Genomic DNA, 20,178 nt, shown 5'->3' with positions numbered 1-20,178 from the left:
GTGTTTGCAGGTGGCTCCACATGTCTATGGCTTTATGTAACATTAACTTTGGCTCGCATAGCAGTCATGCTCTTACTCCAGTGTCTTTCCATCCTATGACTAGCCTGTCTCTGATCATGTATTCTTTCAGTGTCCCATATTAAGTACATAAGAAAGGTTACAAACGAGAGGAGGCCATTCGGCCTATCTTGCCTGTTTGGTTGTTAGTAGCTTATTGATCCCAGAATCTCACCAAGCAGCATCTTGAAGGATCCCATGGTGTCAGCTACTGGGGAGTTGGTTCCAGACTCCCATAATTCTCTGTGTAAAAAAGTGCCTCCTATTTTCTGTTTTGAATGCCCCTTTACCTAATCTCCATTTGTGACGCCTGAGACTGTTGCATGATCTTAGTTAGCGGTTTGTAAATAACTTCTTTCATTTCTTTGAGTACCATTGAGAGGATCTCATCCGGCCCAGGGGATTAGTTTATTTTAAGACCGCCTTGAGAACATTTCTGCCTCTGTTATGCTAAAGTTATTTAAAACTGGATAGGAACAGATCGACATGTGGGGCATGTTGTCAGTATATTCACATGAGTCAGCCATTTTGCTTAGTTTATTGTTGTTTCAGATTGGCTTTGTTTGCACATATTGAAGAGAAATCTTTCACATATTAGGTTTTGCGTTGGTTCAAAATGTATTTTTTGAGGGTTTTTCTGTCAGCTTCTGGCATATCTAAGTGCAGTCTTTCCCCATTACAGTCAGTAGCGTTGCAACTCTTATTTTTCATTGTTCTCATCTAGGCCTGTCACAACTTCATAATTTTCCCACTGGGATCTGAAAAATGTTCAGTTATTGTATGTATCACCCTTCATATCCATCAGTCTGGTACAGGGATTTGACCTAGAGGCATCTTGTTTTTTTTTTTTTGTTTTTTTTTTTGTTTAATCCAGCCATGGATACTCATTTTGGTAAGTATTACTTATTTGCTTTTATCTTCGCCGGTTTTAGCACGTACCTTATAAGTTCATACTTCTGACACCATGTTTAAGCTTGATCGGGAACAATGAAGACAACTTTTAAGGGAACCGATCAGCTTTATTAAGAGGCTTGTCTCTAACATGTGTCTGCTAACATAGATTGTGCTGTTAGCTAATGATTACAGCAGGAAAGTATTTAACTCATTACACCTAGTGCGCCATCTAGCGTCTTCAAATTGCAATTACTGTATTATAATTTTTGTAAAAAAAAAAAAAAAAAAAAAAACATATTCACAGACACAGAGCAGACTCTTTAATTGGACAGGCTCATCAATGGGAAACACATACACATTGAAGTGGATAAAAAAATAAAATAAAAAAAAAAATAACACTGACACTATAGACCTGTATGAAACCTATTTTAGATGAATCACTGCACAAAGGACTCTTTGTTTTCTACAGTATGTATTTGTTTGCCTAAACTTGAAAGGTTAAAAACACCAGCTGGGCAACACAACAATAATTAATCATGTTTACTTCTTGCCAGCATTCAACTGAAAATTAAATCTGTCTTGATCAGTGCAGATTTAAAAGACAGAAAGCATATTTCTATCATTTCAAATAGGCATGCTGTTCCACCCACTACTTAAATCAATCAGTAAAAATAAAAGTCATTTTTATAGCTCACTTCAAAAGGAGCACTGAATGTCCAAAATGGCTTTTAGCTGTATTCATTATTTTCAAAGATTTAGAGTGTGTCCTTTCTTTTGTGTTTTTTGTACAGGTGTTTCACACAAATTAAAAGTAAAACATAAAATAAAATGTAAGCATCCGCATTAAACCATACTAATAGAAAGGTTTGAAGAATAGCATTCTCATGTCACTGTGTGTAGGTTATGGCTTTCAAACCACTGTGTCAGGTCAATGAGTCCCCCTTCTGTGTTATGTAATGAGTTGTGCCTTTAAACTTTGTAAATCACCTTAGTTTTTTCAAAAGTGTATAGCTGCTGTCACAGCACTTCGTTTTAAACATTAAATTCCTGGCAACTGAAATAAAAAGGGTTTACTTATTAATTGACAGCCTCTGTGTCTTCTACAGGGATGGAAATACGACTGACAAACCATTCCAGGTTCTACTACAAGATTGATTAGCCAGTGTATAGGTAACAAGCTCAGGTGTGTCTTATCAAACTGATAGTAAAACCAGGAATGGAACAAACTGCGATGCAATAGGAGTCTTATTTCCACTCCTGCCTCTACGAAGAGCAACATTCACATAATGACACTTTAAAACCTGGTAGAACGTAACATTTTAAAACACACTGAATTAATACTGGTTTCCATTTAAAGCTGGTCGTAACTTGTTTTACCAGCATAATTTTCTTGCTGAAACTAAAATGAATGGAAGTTGGGTTACTGGGAAATATCTAACCTACAGTATTGGAAAAAGCAGTTTAGGAAAAGCAAATTGACACATCAAACAGAGAATGTGGTAAAGTTATTCGTTTGGTTTGAATAAAAGTTTGATTGATATTAAATTAAATTCACACCAGTTAAAAGTTCATTTTAATTAGGACCTATGTGTGGTATATTATGTGTTGTGTAAATAAATCGTTATATATTTTTTCATGGTCTGTACTAGTACAGGTCAATAAAATAGAAATATGCTTTTCATAAAATTATGCAAAAGTAAAATGTATTGACCTACTCTATGCACTCTAAGCACTCATGAAAAGGCCTATTTGAAAGCCATCTAACTTCTGTGAAAGAAGGAGATTAACAGATCCTAAATGTTTCTACAACCAATACAATTACAGATTGATCCTTTGTGTTTTTAAAGAAACGGGGGTACACAAGGTTTGCTTCCGTGAGAGTAAAGTGAACTTTAAATTAAAAACTGATCTCTAAGCTGTTTTTTTTTAATATGTTAGGAAAACACAAACATGCCCATAAAAAGCTAATTATGCTCTGGGTTTTGTCAGTTTGCCAAAAGAGCAGTGATATTGACTATGGTAATACATGTATGAAAATACAAAATAAAATGGGCTTGAATTGACTTGGTTAAAGTATTCTGTAGCGTACTTATTACTTAACTTTTAACAAATTAGTTTCCTGAAATCATTTAAATACAAAATACTGAATAAATCATTTAAATACAAAATACTGAATAAAGCCTTAAGTTTCACCCCCTGTGCATGCTGGTCAGCTTCACCCTGAGTTAGTATTCTTAAGATGCTGCACACTGGAGCTGTGTCTTTACCATGACTCACATTGCTTGATAAAAGATTGTGCACATGAACCTGTGACCTGACACTACACTTTAGCTACCAAACAATCACAATTGTGATATGAGTGGCCAAAATAAAATCACCACTTTGTGCATTCCTGACCATGCTGACCGCCAACACTAAAATACCATGTTTCTGGCTTTGGTTAAAGAACCGCACTCAAAATTCAGGAGACAGGGCATGATGATGTATACATACATACATGGTGATGATGGGTTCGTGCAAGAATTGCAGGTAATGTTGCACTGTAAAACATTCAAAAGTACAAAATAAAACAATACCGTTTTCATGCTGCAGCATCCCCTTTTCAAATCAGGGTGCAGTTAATTTCCCCCTGACACACTCCCAACCTCTGTGGATATTTAGGCTCTCCTTTTAAGTTCTGGATATTTGCCTGTAATCATAGGCAGTGGGAAAGTTTTCTACAATGAGTTTCCTAGATTCCAAAAACAGAAAAGGTCAGTCAGGTTTGTCAGATGACATCAACAAGAAATTCAACAATAATCCTTTGTAGGACTTGCCCGAAAGCAATAGATTGTATTCCAATATTTTTTTTTAAATAATTTAGTCGTTGCCAATTATTTTTTATTATTTTCTCCCCAATTTGAAATGGCCAATTATTTTTTTAGGCTCAGCTCACCGCTACCACCCCTGCGCTGACTCGGGAGGGCGAAGACGAACACACACTGTCCTCCGAAGCGTGTGCTGTCAGCCGACCGCTTTTTTTTCACACTGCGGACTCACCATGCAGCCACCCAAGAGCTACAGCGTCGGAGGACAACGCAGCTCTCCGGCAACTTACAGGCAAGCCCCCAGGTGCCCGGCCGGACTACAGGGTTCGCTGGTGCGCGGTGAGCTGAGGATACCCTGGCCGACCTAACCCTCCCTCCCCCCAGGCGGCACACGGCCAATTGAGCGCCACCCCCTGGAAGCTGCCGTCCTCGGTCGGCAAAGGAATAGCCTGGACTTGAACTTGTGACGTCCAGACTATAGAGCGCATCCTGCACTCCACGTGCAGTGCCTTTACTGGATGCACCACTCGGGAGCCCCACATTATAGACTTTTTATTCGGAAACATTTCATTAGCGTGACTTAGCTTTTGGCAGATGATTGAGTTAAATATATTATCAAGAAACAGAAGCTTGCTCCAGTATTTAAGAAAACTTTTGGACCTTCTTTTAGTTATTATACCTACTGTATGCACAATTTGATTGGCACCAGTGTTGTGCATTGCGTGGTGCATAAGTATAATGCACCAAAAAAGGAAGATTCTGTTGTGGGAGATCACATAATAGCAAGTTAAATAAATCTATTAGCATTAAAATCCAGACAAGACTATTAAATGCGATTGGAAAATACTGTTTTTTCTGCACAACAGAACAAAACGTTCTTATTAAGACTATGATCAGCAAGAGACAATATTTTTTCTTGCCAACTCCTCAATATCATTTAGGCAACTGGTACATTGGGTATTCACATACTGTACAATAAAAAAAAAAGCGTAATGCATCTAGCAGATGGTCTGGACGTGTTGAGTGGGAAACCCAAACAGACAAATTGTGATTTTGATGATTCTGTAGTATATAAAGAAAACAGGTGGTTCTGTTGATAGAGTCAGACCACATAAGTATAAATTCATACTGTTTTCTTTTCTTTTATTATTATTGTGGTGTGGTACATTTAATACATATAACATAGTCAATCTTATAAAGAATAACATAGAAAAATATATCTTGAATAATTGCAGATATGTACATAGTAACATATATACGGTACAGTATAAGCCAGTGGGATACGATGTGGAATTTGGAGAGCACATGTTCAGCAATAGGGGAGGTTGAAAAATAAGGACAGGAGGGGAGAACAGCTTGCAAATATGTTATTATTAAACACAATTTACCATGAAGCATTGATTTAAATCCAAATAAATTCCAGGGAAGTAGATTAATGAGTCTGATTGGCAATCACATGGATTAAAAATAACCCAGTGTCTTAAAAATGAGCTTTGGCCTCTTGCTTTTCTTTCCCTGGGAGACTAAACCTACCCTCAGTCATTGCAGCGATTGCACCTTGATTTTCAGTCATCCGGATTGGTAATTGGATTGCAACAGTAAGATAAATTGGTCATTGAGTAGAAAAACAGAAAAAATGTTTTATTTGTATTTTTTTTTTTTTGTATATAGGAACCTATAATTGGTAATATTATTATAAACATGACACAAAGAAATATGTAGTTATTTAATTAGTGCAGATTTAAAATTAATTAAAGTATCTAATTTCTAATTATTATTAGATTTATTTGTTGCAAAAAAAGTTAGTGAATGGTTAGTAATGGATTTCCCCTCTTTCCAGACTACTTGCAGCAACACAGTCTGGGCTTCATTTACATCCAGTAACACAGCTTATCTAATACACAGAAACCTTGCAACAGCATCTGCAGTGCTGTCTTCTCACCGTGGTCCAGTCACACAGGTCAACTGTTTGGCACACCTGTAATATCACACAAACACCATTCTTACCAGCCAACATTGAACGTACCTGAGGTCACACTCGCATCACCAAATGTATATATTAAAAAAATTCCTGTGCTTCAGCCAAAGCATTAGAATGCTGCAACAAGTGAGGTCCACTAAAAATGTGTGATTCTCCTACTAACCAGTTTGTAAACTACTGAGTGTAATTTTAACTTTACATTTTGGGATATTTGCTGTTTTGGTTTTTATCACACCCAGAGAAATTAAGTAATTGCCCTGTAATATTCATCAAAGTAAAATTTGATGAACAATTGAATCTTAGCATCTTTTTAATCTTAGCAAATTATTACGCTGTATTAAACAAAGTTAGAATGCAGTTGGTCTTCTTCGTAACACGTAGAGTTGCAGGATGAGGCAGGAAATTTTCTTCAAGACAAAGGTAGGTACGATGCTTGAATGGATGGCCATTTCAAGTGAAGGCTCAGTGGTTACTTCATGGCAAGATAAGAGCCTGGATCCAAGAGCCCAAAAGAGCAAGTTCACGCTTGTTTTGCTTTAAATATAGCACCCAAAGAGGAGTTTACTTTGGTGATCTAATTACTTCCGGGTAAAACAGGAAGATAATCCCTGACCGATATCAGTCCTTTCATTGCCTTACAGAATTTGAATGAAGCTTCCTTTTACACAAGCAATGTGTGTCATTAACACAGGTAGCGACCTCTCCTCCATGGAGAGAGAGAGAGAGAACAGCAAAACAGTAACATTTATAGAACAAAACTTATTTTTGTTCTAACTTTTGTTATATTAAACTGGCATCCGCAAGATTAGTTATTAAAATGATTCTAAAACCAATTTATCAGTTAAGTTGTTATTTATTTGTTACATTTCAATCTCATAGTTTTAGTAAATCTAAAACCCTGAGATTTTATAACAAGTCTATATTATACCCTCATAAAGGTTTGTTTTTCAATTAACTTTTAGAATAAGGAAATTAGTAATTGATATTCATTTAAACGTTCCACGTTTCATGGTAACAATTCATTTCATGGGAGAAAGTCATGGCAACTCGTATCCACTAGGTGTCGCACTTTGTAACCCTTTATAGGAAGAAAATTGTATATTGTCTTTCAGACAGACATTCTTAGTAAACAGATAACAATCAGCTTTGTTTGTTTAGACCAGACTGGCAGGTCAGCACAGCAGGTAATCTAAACTATTCCCCAATTCAAATATTTACGACCCTCTGTTACCAATATCTATGTCTTTGAAGTAGATCAACAGGAATGCTCTCTGGGAAGATTGAGAGAGACAAACTTAATTAACAGAACAGCATCTTAGTCCCACAGTTTAAGATGAAATGTCATTTTATATAGTACATTTAATTTCAAATATGAATTTCTCCCACAGCATTTACCATAGTTTACCCTGGTTCTCCATGTTTATTGATATGGTTTATCATACCTGGCTATTCTTTACAATGTTTACCTATGCATTATTACACTTTGCTATGCTTTTACTATAGGAGAATGTTACAAGGGTAACAAAAGAGGAAATGTTCATATCAACACTACCTGTTAGAGCAAGGTCAAAGCTTGCTTCTGTTATGGACATTTGACCTTGTATAGGTAGGTAGCCCAGGTACCTACCCAAAGAGGATTGAAATACCATCCTTCATTATAAAGGTAATCTCTGAGCAGAGAGCATCAAGACACCAAGAACAGAGTTTATGGAAAGCCTATTCCTGTTATTTAAATCTTAGATCATGTTACATTTCTTATACTCCTGGAGTTCTAAATACGATGAAGATGCATTACCCATAAACATACTTCTTTAATGAATACTGATATGGAAAGTTGTAGAATCTTAATCAACACCAGTGCATATTTTGGCAAAACAAAGTAATAGTTATGACTGCTGTAGAATCTTGTAGCCTCCTTATGGTTTTCTATGTTTTATACAGCATGTTTATGACTCCTGTTTCTTGTTCTTCTTCAGCTTCTTCGTCTTCTCCTGTCGCACAGTGTCAGATTCTAGTGAAAGTATTTCTGACAGCCTCTGAATGAAAGGAGTCGAAGCTCCACTGACAGGATCAGCATAGGCACAAGCTATAAGGAGATGTTAACCAAAATAGATTCCATTACATATCATATTACTCTTTAGTTTATAATCAATATACTAAATTAGTATTTGTACTGTTTCCCTTTCAAGTACAAAATGTAACCATTACCACATGGGTGTTTACCTCCTAAAGACCCCAGAACCTGAATGTTCTATACCAAAGCTGCTCAGTCGAGCCTGTGATGCAGCCATGCCCGCTCCCGAGGGTATAAAGGACATTCAGCTTCTTGGCTTAGCCTTGTAGCATTCTAGTTCTGCAATATTGCCCTTGCGCCAACTTTGGTACACTTACCCATGCAGTAATGGTTATATTTTGTATTTGAAATAAAAATGTAACCATTAACCTTGAAGGTCGCTGCGTCTGTGATTGCAGCAGGCTTGAAGGAAAAATGATGCTGAGATCTGTGCGCACAGTCCTTTATACTTTCTGGGGCAGGCATGATGGCGTCACAGTCTCGGCTGAGCAGCTTTGATATAGAATATTCAGGTTTCTGGGTCTTTAGGAGGTAAATGGTTACATATCTATTTCATGGACCCAGGGTTATGATAATAACCTAACATTTTCAATATTGTTGCATCCGTAATAATCTGTATATTTAAATGATCATAGGCAGCATCTTTATTCAGGAACCCAGCGTGTGCTACATGCAAGCGATACTTTCTCAGAATGATAATCATTCACTCTAGTAATATATATTTTTTAAATACTGTCGTACAAGGTGTGAAACATGTTTACTTACATTTTTGGTTACCAGGAATTGAGTATAAACTGTATGTTCTATTGCTTGATCTAATAATGAGAAATAATCATTAGATAGATAAAAAGAATATTGATGAGTGGTCTATTGGTCATTAAACAAAACATGTTCAATTTACAGTTATATAAATCAGCAAATAAATCAATGTCATAGAAATCAGACACACACACTTGGGAACTTAATGGTGTATATGTTACGGTAAAAGTCGGAATATTGGCAAATCTTAAGATTTACTGGTAAATGTCGACATTTACTGAGTAAATCAGTAAATGTCAGAAATAAACATGATAACTTTTTACTTCAGACATTTACTGGTAAATCTCAAGAATAACCAAGTGCCTTTGGCTAAAGACCGAATGTCTTTCTAATCGCTTTCGCACATCAATGTAGTTGCCAACATGACAGGGAAATTATTTCTAAGCAGTCTCTTTCTGGTGGGCAAGGGTTCAAACGATGGATATGCAATAAAAAGGGTTCCAATAAAAAGTGCTTCTGTAAGGCTTCACTGCCTGTCTTTGTGGCGTTTTGTGTCATAACCAAAGAGTGATTGTTTTTTGAAAAAACTAAGTTTCTAAATTATTTAATTTGCATTTAATTGAACATAATGTTATTTTTCATCAAACTACAATGTATTTGGAGTACAATATCCTTCCACACGATTGTGAATTGTTTTATATGCAAATTTACCAGAATGTTGGTTGTTCTATATAAGTGGATCACAATATTGTTCAGTACCATGTTGAATTGCTCAATTGTGCATTACTGTAAGCTCATTAATGAGTACTTTGTTAATAGAAAATGTGTATGCAGAAATACATAGTCTTTGACATTGATGATTATTTTGTGAATTGACAATTGATATGCAGGAATAATTCTTCGATGATATAATATACCTGCATTTACCAATAAGCTTCGGTAAATCATTAACATGTAAATGTCCAAAAAACAATCTATTTCTTCATAATTTCTGACATTAACCACCTTATTTGGTAAATGTTGACATTTACCTGTAAAACCTAAGATTGACCAGATTCTGTCACTTACCGGAACATATACATTAGTACAAAATTAGTTTAAAATACATTTAAAACAATTACATCGATTGCTAAACAATTAATGGACTTTAAAACATTGCTAAATGTAACTTTTCAAACCAATTAACAATGAAAGTCCAATCTTTGAAATGTAACTTTGGATTCAAATTCATATCATTTAGGCCTACCTGTTTTTGTGTTTATCCACAGTCAATTGCTGTTTTTCACTAATTGCTGTGGTACAAGGTGGTAAGAAAACTGCTGGCTCAGAAGTCAGGTGAAATCCTTCATAAGAACTAAAATATATATTTTACTGCACTGTGACTACATTACATCATTACAGTATTATATTAAACATTCATCAAGGACAATGGGATTGTTTTAAATAGATAACATACTGTAACTACATTACTATTTGAACAATGAAAGAGGTAGTACTAGTTATGTAGACCTCTAAACACCTTCTGTCATTTAAATCATTTAAACAGATATGCAAACATTAAAGGAGTGAAAAACAAGGCTTTAAATTCAATCTTCTTACATGCTATTTGCATAAAACCAAGAATGTTGCTTATGTGAAGTGTTTGGTAGGATCACTGCAGGGGAGTATTTTCATTCTCTGTATACTGCATAACAATCATGTATCACTGCACCACCAACATAGAAAAGGCAATATGTCTAACCCTAACCCTTAAGCTCTTTTAAGAGATTTTTTAATATAGGTTTATAATTTAGTGACCAAATGTGCAAATTCAAATTACTACCATTTTACAGTTGTGCCTCCTGGTAGAATTTGGATATATGGATAATCTATTCTATTATTGTTCAATAAAACTGGGTTTTCATACTGTACCCTTATAAATGTGTTGTTATCTTCTGCCATACAGAAAAGTTTGTGAAAAAGTTTCACATACAACATGTAAAAAAAAAAAAAAAAACTACATAGTATGTATTATTATTAAATATGAATATTCAAGTATAAAAAGTACTTACCCAAAAGCAAATGGTTTAGACACACCCTGAAAGAGTTCTTTGTGTAATGGAAGTCTTTGAATACTTCTGGGATCCCGAGGTACAGAGTTTTTTTGTAATAATCTCATATCCAAGGACAAAGCTACAAAAAATAAATAAAAATGCTTTTGAAGGCAAAAGAAACTACAGCACACAAATCAGCACTGGAAACACAATGTGATACTAAAATGCGTCTTTTTATTAAGCCAAGGATTTTTACAAAATAAAATAATAATTAAAAAAAAAAAAAGCCTTACAATATGTACTATAACACGTTAAAGTAGAAGAATATCCCAGGAATAAAGAGTACGTTGTGTAGGCCTTACATTACCCCAGTGAATAAACTACAAAACAAAGGATGCCAAATACCAGTTCAAGTTAAACATTGTTATGTTTATTCCCGAAATAATTAATATATAAAGTTGACACCGCATTTTATTTATTTATTTTGTTCATTCCTTGCCATTGCTGTTTCTTCACATTAAACAGTGGCCATAGACACGTTTTCATAAAGTAATAACATGAGGTTTACTTGTGCTTTTTTGCAGCTGAACAAGAAAATAAAAACTGAAATTTAATCACACAGACAAAATGCAATGAACCGCTGACGCATGCCCATATCTCAAAATAATGCAGCATACAAATACCGTTTGGTACCTAAACGGCACTCAATGTAATAAAATGGTTAAATTATACTTTAGTGTGTGGTGTTTACCTATGAGACGGACCATGACTGGTATGCATAGGGTTTGTTGTAGGTTAATATACAATTTGATTATACTGCATTTGTATTTTTAGCAGTATTAGCAATAAAAACTATGTCTGCGAGCATATGTGAATTATGTGAATTTTTCCTTTTTTAATCACACGATATCGCAGTATGGAAAGTATTGATATCATATCAAAATATCGATATTGGTGCCCATCGCTAATTTATATATAGTGGTTTGCAGAAGTATATATAGTGGTTTGCAGAAGTATTCACACCCCTGCAAAGTTTTCACATTTTGTTGGCACCCGAGCATATTCCACGATGCTTTCAAATTAGAATCTGCACAAACTACTCCACATTTGCGTGTATTCAACCCCTGTGCTACTGCAGCCCTAAATCAGCTCAGGTGCAAATGATTTGTTTGAAAGGTCACAAAATTAGTGAAATGGTTTCAGCCTGTGTGTACTCAGGTATATAAAGACTTTCAAGCTGCAACTCACATAGTGATCCAACAAAGCAACCATGGAGACAAAGGAGCTTTTTCGAAAACAAGTCAGGGATAGGAAGTGGTAGACAGGCACAGAGCAGGAGAAGAGTACAAGAAAATTTCAAAGGCGCTGATTATCCCTCTCAGTACAGTGAAGTCCATCATTAAGAAGTGGAAGATGCATCATACCACCCAGACACTACCCAGATCAGGTCACCCTCCCAAACTGAGCAGCTGGGCAAGCAGGAAACTGATTTGGGATGTCACTCTGAAGCCAACTATGACCTTGAGAGATCTACAAAGTTCTGTGTCTGAGATGGGAGTCAGTGTTCACACATCAACAAGAAGCCGGTCCCTACACAAAGCTGGCCTGTATGGATGGGTGGCAAGAAAGAAGCCATTACTCAAAAAGCCTCATCTTAAAGCACGTATGGAGTTTGCAAAAAAGCATGCAGATGATACTATAGACGTGGAAAAAGGTTTTGAGGTCAGACGAGACAAAAATTGAACTTTTCGGTCTAAATTCCAAGCATTACGTCTGGCGCATGCCCAACACTGCACATCACCCAGTCAACATCATCCCAACTGTCAAGCATGGTGGTGGCAGAATCATGTTATGGGGATGCTTCTCTTCAGCAGGGACTGGGAAGCTTGTCAGGATAAGGGGAGAATGGATGGTGCAAAGTACAGGCGAATCCTTGAGGAAAACCTGTTTGAGTCAGCCAAGACTCTGAAACTGGGGAGGAAATTCACATTTGAGCAGGACAATGACCCAAAGCACAAAGCCAAAGCCACAGTGGAGTGGTTGAACAAGAAGAGAATTAATGTTTTTGAGTGGCCCAGTCAAAGTCCTGACTTGAATCCAATCGAAAATCTATGGCGAGACTTGAAGATTGCAGTCCATTGACGATCCCCAACCAACTTATCAGAACTGGAGCAATTTTCCTGTGAAGGCTGGGCAAAAATGTCACCATCCTACTGTGCAAAGTTAGTAGAGACCTATCCAAAAAGACTCATAGCAGTAATTGCTGCAAAAGGTGCTTCTACCAAGTACTGACTTAAGGGGCTGAATACTTATGCAACCAGTACATTTAATTTTGTACATTTTCTTTGCAAGTTTTGCTGACATTTAACCTCCTCCTCATATAACAGTGCTCAGTTTAACCACTACAGCTTTGAATAAAAAAAGTTAGGGGGTGAATACTTCGGCAAACCACTGTGTGTGTGTGTGTGTGTGTGTATATATATATATATATATATATATATATATATATATATATATATTGTAAACGAGCCTTGCGGCTTGGGTTCGTTTAGCCCTTTAAAATACAGACCCAGACACAAGATTAAAGGTTCAAAGCGAAGATGCGCTATTTTTAATAAAAAAAAAAAAATGAAAATGAAAACAAACACCTAGCTCTTACGAGCCCTAACTAAACACAGGCAAGAACCTACTCTAAATAAGCCGGACAGCTAAGCTGTTTACCGGCTGAAAACAAAACACACAGTTTTCTTTATATACACAAAAGGAACACACAGTACCTTTCCATGACGGCAGCAGGGTACACTACCTGCTTCCTTCTACTCAGCCATTCAGTGCAAAATGACTGCACCTCTTAAATACCCTGCACCTGGTTCTAATTTACAATTACTTCCAGGTGCTGGGGATAATTAACAATAAAATGCATACGCACATGTTTTACGCAGGGAGGATGTTAACCCCCTCCGTGCTGTGTTACTATATATATATATATATATATATATAGTTTAATTTGTATTTTATTTAGTGTTCATGAAATGATTTGCAATAAACAAGTTGAGGCAAACATTGTGTATCTTTGAGTGAATGCATATAAAAATAGAAAACTCTTACTTTCCTGAAATCCTTTTTTATGATGACGTGTGTTTACAACAAAGTTCAAAGTCTCGTGGCGGGGGGGGGGGGGGGGGGGGGGAAATCATAAAAGGAATAAAGGAAATCAATAAAGGAACTACACCAACTTGCAAAGCATTCTACTTGTTATCCTTCCTTTCTATCTCGGAGGATGTCAGATTTAATTATTTAATTATTTGTTAAATTATGGGTGCCAAAAATCATAAACATAGCCAATGAGAAGGGTAGTTTATTTTACATATGAAACAAGGCAATACATTTGTATTGAAATACTGTAATAACTGTAATAACATTAATAAATACATATATTAGTATATAATAGATTTACTTGGTTATGGGTACTTAAACCAAGTGTAATTAAAAAAATAATACTCTGTAGATTTTTACTAGTGTGGCTTGTGGCTTTTGCCTTTTAAAACAGTACTGACTGCTTTGCCATGTCAACAGCGCCCTCTATGGTTCCTATTTAACATGAGGTCAGTACCTGGAAACAAGATACTGCATCTCAAAGGTTTACCTGGTGAAATAAATATTGCATCCTTTAACTGACTAAACTGACCAATAGCAAGGGGATTATCATCACTCAATATTTAAGGACGACAAATACCTTTGTTTTCACACTGAGGACCTGGCACGCCATTCCACTTCTCAAACAGGAAATGCTTTTCAGGAAAATCTTCATTCAAGTACTTGTGATCAGAATCCAATGTTGTCCGTTTCTGGTCCTCTTTTGGTCCAAGAGAGGAAAAAGCAGATCTGTAGTTTGGAAAGGGAATATTTAGTAGATTCTCAGAGAGGTAAGCAGTTTATGAGTGCTCTACAACAGAATGTAGTACATAACATGATAAAGATCACAAGGGATACTGCAATTTATCAGTTATGCGTTACCCACAAAGAACCGTCTTATTTTCTCTTCTTCCAACTCAAAAATGTAATTCCAAGTAAACTGTAGATATGCACTGTACTCAATGTGAGGGTCACCTTGCAGTCCAGTCTTACTAGTACTGCACTCCTTCAGATTGAAGTAATGAGTCAAGAGAGATAAGAGCTACTTAACGGCCATAAAGAGAAGTATAAAAGAGGAACTGATTTAGGATCCAAACTGTGGGTGGAGGTGATTAGATGCAGGCATACAGATGTGCTCAAATTTGTTGGTACCCCTCCACATAAAATGAAGAATGCACAATTTTCTCTGAAATAACTTGAAACTGACAAAAGTAATTGGCATCCACCATTGTTTATTCCATATTTAATAGAAATCAGACTTTGCTTTTGATTTTTTATTCAACATAATATTGTAAATAAGAAAACAAATGAAAATGGCATGGACAAAAATGATGGGACCACTAACCTAATATTTTGTTGCACAACCTTTAGAGGCAATCACTGCAATCAAACGTTTTCTGTACTGTTTGGCCCACTCTTCCTGAGCAAACTGCTCCAGCTGTCTCAGGTTTGATGGGTGCCTTCTCCAGACTGCAAGTTTCAGCTCTTTCCATAGGATTCAGATCAGGACTCATAGAAGGCCACTTCAGAATAGTCCAATGTTTTGTTCTTATCCATTCTTGGGTGCTTTTAGCTGTGTGTTTTGGGTCATTATACTGTTGGAGGACCCATGACCTGCGACTGAGACAGAGCTTTCTGACACTGGGCAGTACGTTTCGCTCCAGAATGTCTTGATAGTCTTGAGATTTCATTGTGCCCTGCACAGATTCAAGGCACCCTGTGCCAGGCGCAGCAAAGCAGCCCCAAAACATAACAGAGCCTCCTCCATGTTTCACTGTAGGTATGGTGTTCTTTTCTTTGAAAGCTTCATTTTTTCGTCTGTGAACATAGAGCTGATGTGACTTGCCAAAAAGCTCCAGTTTTGACTCATCTGTCCAAAGGACATTCTCCCAGAAGGATTGTGGCTTGTTAATATGCATTTAAGCAAATTCCAGTCTTTTTTATGTTTTTCTGTCAAAAGTGGAGTCCTCCTGGGTCTTCTTCCATGGAGCCCACTTTCGCTCAAAAAGCGATGGATGGTGCAATCAGAAACTGACGTACCTTCACCTTGGAGTTCAGCTTGTATCTCTTTGGCAGTTATCCTTGGTTCTTTTTCTACCATTCGCACTATCCTTCATTATCCTCTTGCGGCCGCGCCCAGGGAAGTTGGCTACAGTTCCATGGACCTTAAACTTCTTAATAATATTCGCAACTGTTGTCACAGCAACATCAAGCTGCTTGGAGATGGTCTTGTAGCCTTTACCATTACCATGCTTGTCTATTATTTTCTTTCTGATCTCCTCAGACAACTCTCTCCTTTGCTTTCTCTGGTCCATGTTCAGTGTGGTGCACACAATGATACCAAACAGCACAGTGACTACTTTTCTCCATTTAAATAGGCTGAATGACTGATTACAAGATTGGAGACATGTGTGATACTAATTAAAGAAACTAATTAGTGTGAAATATCACTATAATCCAATTATTTATCATCTTTTCTAAGGGGTACCAACAAATGTGTCCAGGCCATTTTAGAATATCTTTGTAGAATAAGCAATAATTAATCTCTTTTCACAGCTTCTTTGCTTTATTCTATGACATACCAAAGGCATGCAAGTATACATGATAAAATAGCTTTTAATTTCATCACTTTTCAGGAGGAATGAAGCATTATTTCAAAGAGCTGTAAGGGTACCAACAAATTTGAGCATCTGTATACTGTATTCAGCCATTGAACTACCTTTTGACTTTTGTTTTTAGATAATCTTGTAAATGAATTGGCTGGGAAGTAGATTTAAATACCTACATTCAATATGCAATGTAAGGTCCGTTTTGCTATTTTAAATACTGTTTGTGTGTTTTAACTTTATTGTCAGCCTCGTGTTATTATTTATTATTCAAAACTAATTAATGAATCAATAAAAACATTTTGAAAAAAGTGCTACAATATTCTTGTATTGCATTAACTGTAGTAGTTTTCCAAAATGGATAATGCACTGTATTACACATCCACATGTATTACACATGTGACTGTGTGTCACATGTTATTTATTAATGTATAGTTAAATCTTAATAGTGACTAGTTTACTGAACTGTGCTATATTAAATCATAAATAAACCACACAAAAATGACATATACAATATTTCAACTTAATTATGGCTTGGGTCATGTAATTAGTGCTCAGTTTATTAGAGATTATTTTTCAGTTCAGTTCTCAATAAGCTTTAGGCCTATGGAGATTTTTGCTGCTCCCATTTCTGTGTATTTGATTTCTTTGCAGTGCCAGTTGGTACATAGACAAAATCAAATCACTGTGAAGAAAACTGAAACAAAATCAGCAGAAAAGAAAACAGAACAGTTTACTGACCCTAACAAAGTTAATGACCAGAGCAATGACTATATAGCTTAGGGATGAGTTAGTGCAATTTTGGTTATTATTAAGAATAAATGCTGCCTAGGCTGGAAGCAATCAAGCATTCACCTTGTATTTCAGGTAGCTGGATGCCTAATGTTAGCAATATGACTGGGTCCCATCAGGGGAAACAGATCATGTTCCTGACAACAGACAGCAAATAAAAATTCAAAACAAGACTCGTTTTTATATGTTGGTGTAGTAGTTGGCTTTTGACAACATTTGCTGTTTTCACTATCAACTTGTATTTAAAAAAGATATAACTTACCCTTCTATGACACAGTTTGTTTTAGGATATTCCCTGTCTTTTGAAAGGGATTCTGAAAGAGAACACAGTGCATAGGATATATACTTGCAATGTTTTTGACAAACGGGAAAACACAAAATAGTAATTAAACTTAATATTCTTCCTCTTCGCCTGTTCTCACCTGTAACTTTTGCAAGTTCTGGATCTAAGTAGCGGACTATTATTATTTGCTGGTTAAATTTGAGAAACAAAGTCATACTGATGCACTTCTAGTGTTGTTTTGCAGTATTTTTGTACATTTTACATGTTTGCAAAAGATCAATAACTTCTCATGACACTGGGTGATATTTATTTACCTGGGTGTTTAACCATTGTGTGTAAATGGTGTGTGAATATGCATTACACCGCAGCTGTATAAATAGCATGTCAGTGACAGGCATCCTCCACCACAGCTGTAAATTCTATATCTATTTAGTATGATAAAAAAAAGAGTTGATGACCAACATACATCAACAGAATGTACAAAACAGTATAGAATAAGAATTACAATTAAATGCTTAATCACAATAAACGGCTTTTCAGATATATACTGTGTGTGTGTGTGTGTGTGTGTGTGTGTGTGTGTGTGTGTGTGTGTGTGTGTGTGTGTGTGTGTGTGTGTGTGTGTGTGTGTGTGTGTATCTATCTATCTATCTAATACTGTATTTATTGTTTTAAAACAATATCGCTTCTCCTAAACTTACTGTCTTGAAGGCGCAGAGTCGGGATGTTTTTTCTCCTCATCATCGTCAGGCTGTTTGGCTTTGGTAATGTTAATCCTCCTGGACACTTGCCTACACCAAGATTCTGATTTAGCTGGTGAATCTGTTGCCCTAGACCCCCCAACAGTTCCCAGTTGGATGGGACACGACGAATGTCTGTTGTTGTTGATAAAGTCATCAACTTCGGCGTCGCCATTATACATCACAAATAAAATACAAGCTATGATAACAGCATTGAAACAAGACAAGAGTCCAAAGAAATGGGCTCCGTTTGCACTGTATAAAAAATCGGCGTTAACTACAAACTTGTTCGTCAACTAAAACAATGTCTCATCTATAATAATTATTTGCGTTAATGTGCTGTTACCAGCCCTGTGTTGCCATACACTGTTGTTTGTACTCGTTGGTTTGTTTTCTGTCTCGATATTTACATATTGACATTTCTTTACCCTCGGCTCGTCTAACGCACCTGTCAGACAAAGCTCACCACTGTGTGGGAGGACCACACTGCTCAGTCGCTAAGCAACAGCCAATGCATATCTCGCCGGTAAGCAAGCGATAAAAAATTGAAAACACCACCCTTTGTGTCATCATTTGGTTGTGAATTGGCATACAATATATTTATCTGACACCGGTATATAAGTAAACTGACTTTCTGTTAATCGGATTTAGCTTCTAAACCAAAAATCTAACAAATAAGCATGATGAAGACCGAATACTTTCATCTTGTGATTAGTGTGTTGTTGAACAGCGACGATAACGAACTTTTCGTTTTTCATGTTTTTACTTATCATGTGACTACTATTTTAAGCCCTTGATTGTCTTACAAAAGTTGAAATACATCAGTAATAATAATAATAATAATAATAATAATAATAATAATAATAATGCTGTTTAGGCGAAATGACAAACTAATTTTGGTAGAAACTATTTGATTTGTGAATTTGCTTTTTTAAATCGATAATTTGAGCGTTTTGTTTAGTGCAGCAATGTTTTGTCTTATTCAAGTCTTAATCCAGGATAATGCTTCAAATGTAATTTGTTAATCCTTGTAGGTAAGCATCACTTGTACATGTACATTAAAATATAACGTAAAACCCCGATTTAAAACAGGTGCATTCATAAAACAAAACTGTTTAAAAAAGTGAAGGTCCAAGCATTGGCTCCACCAAGCGATACACTGAAGTTGTTGTTCACAAAACCCAATAGAAATTAGTTGTACCATTCTGCCACAAGGTGGTACTGACGCTACACAAAACCAAAAAAAAAATAAAAATAAAAAGGGAGAAATATACACATCCCTAAATGTTTTAGTAGTCTAACACAATCACAACAACGACCTGGTCTACTAGTTATATCGTTTTAAAAATAAACAAATAAAATATAGAAACACTGTTAGCCCGCACAGAGACAAAAAACAACTGCCATAACAAGTTGCAATATGACGTAGGGCCCAACTCAACTGTCAGCAGGAATATGGATTAGACAAGCATTTTCTTCATAATTTTATCTGTGGGACTGTGTCGAAAATCTGAAACCAAACACACTATCAAGCCTGCAACACTGTTCTTCATAATTTGTGCAGTCTTGGCCTTCTAAAGCACCTGCAAACCAATCATACCAGTTCACTGTCAGATCAGCTTTCTTGCCCACCATGACAAACTTGCATAGGTTGCAGTGTGTACAACAATGTTCCAAGTGGAAGAAACCCAAGACTGCTTACAATATGCCCTCTACTTACAAGTGTATTTGTCAGCTTCAACAGAAATCAGTGGCAGACTGTGTGTTATGGGCCTTTGTGACATTTGATTATTGAAACTGTACCATGCTCCCTCCCTTATTGTAGGGTAACAGAATTTGGAAACCCAATCAGTAAATTGCTTGCATTTCAGTGCTTACACATTTTGAGCAGACTCAAGATTCTTCATGAAACCTGCTAATTCTGAAATCATGTTGGGGATCAGATGTTAAAATCCACCTTTTCAAATATAAAAAAAATCCAATCCATTTGCAGTTGTCAACATTAACTTGCACCTGA

General features: G+C 36.2%; 1 protein-coding gene across 2 annotated transcripts; it reads right to left on the bottom strand.

The window, feature by feature from the left end:
- Nucleotides 1-7,530: 7,530 nt before the first annotated feature.
- On the bottom strand, nt 7,531-19,004 carry si:ch211-171b20.3 (uncharacterized). Of its 2 annotated transcripts, XM_059022221.1 has the most exons (7): nt 18,123-19,004; nt 17,401-17,452; nt 14,342-14,490; nt 10,624-10,744; nt 9,819-9,926; nt 8,579-8,628; nt 7,531-7,825 (listed from the first exon to the last, which is right to left on the bottom strand). In XM_059022221.1, the coding sequence occupies exons 1-7, from the start codon at nt 18,334-18,336 to the stop codon at nt 7,686-7,688; spliced, it is 834 nt and encodes a 277-aa protein (XP_058878204.1). In that variant the 5' UTR covers nt 18,337-19,004; the 3' UTR covers nt 7,531-7,685. The 2 variants fall into 2 exon arrangements, with proteins under 2 accessions (XP_058878204.1, XP_058878205.1); XM_059022222.1 differs by lacking the exon at nt 9,819-9,926.
- Nucleotides 19,005-20,178: the final 1,174 nt, after the last annotated feature.

The sequence above is a fragment of the Acipenser ruthenus genome, chromosome 4, assembly GCF_902713425.1.
Source record: "Acipenser ruthenus chromosome 4, fAciRut3.2 maternal haplotype, whole genome shotgun sequence".
NCBI classification, from domain to species: domain Eukaryota; kingdom Metazoa; phylum Chordata; class Actinopteri; order Acipenseriformes; family Acipenseridae; genus Acipenser; species Acipenser ruthenus.
This window is presented reverse-complemented; position numbering and strand designations above follow the sequence as displayed.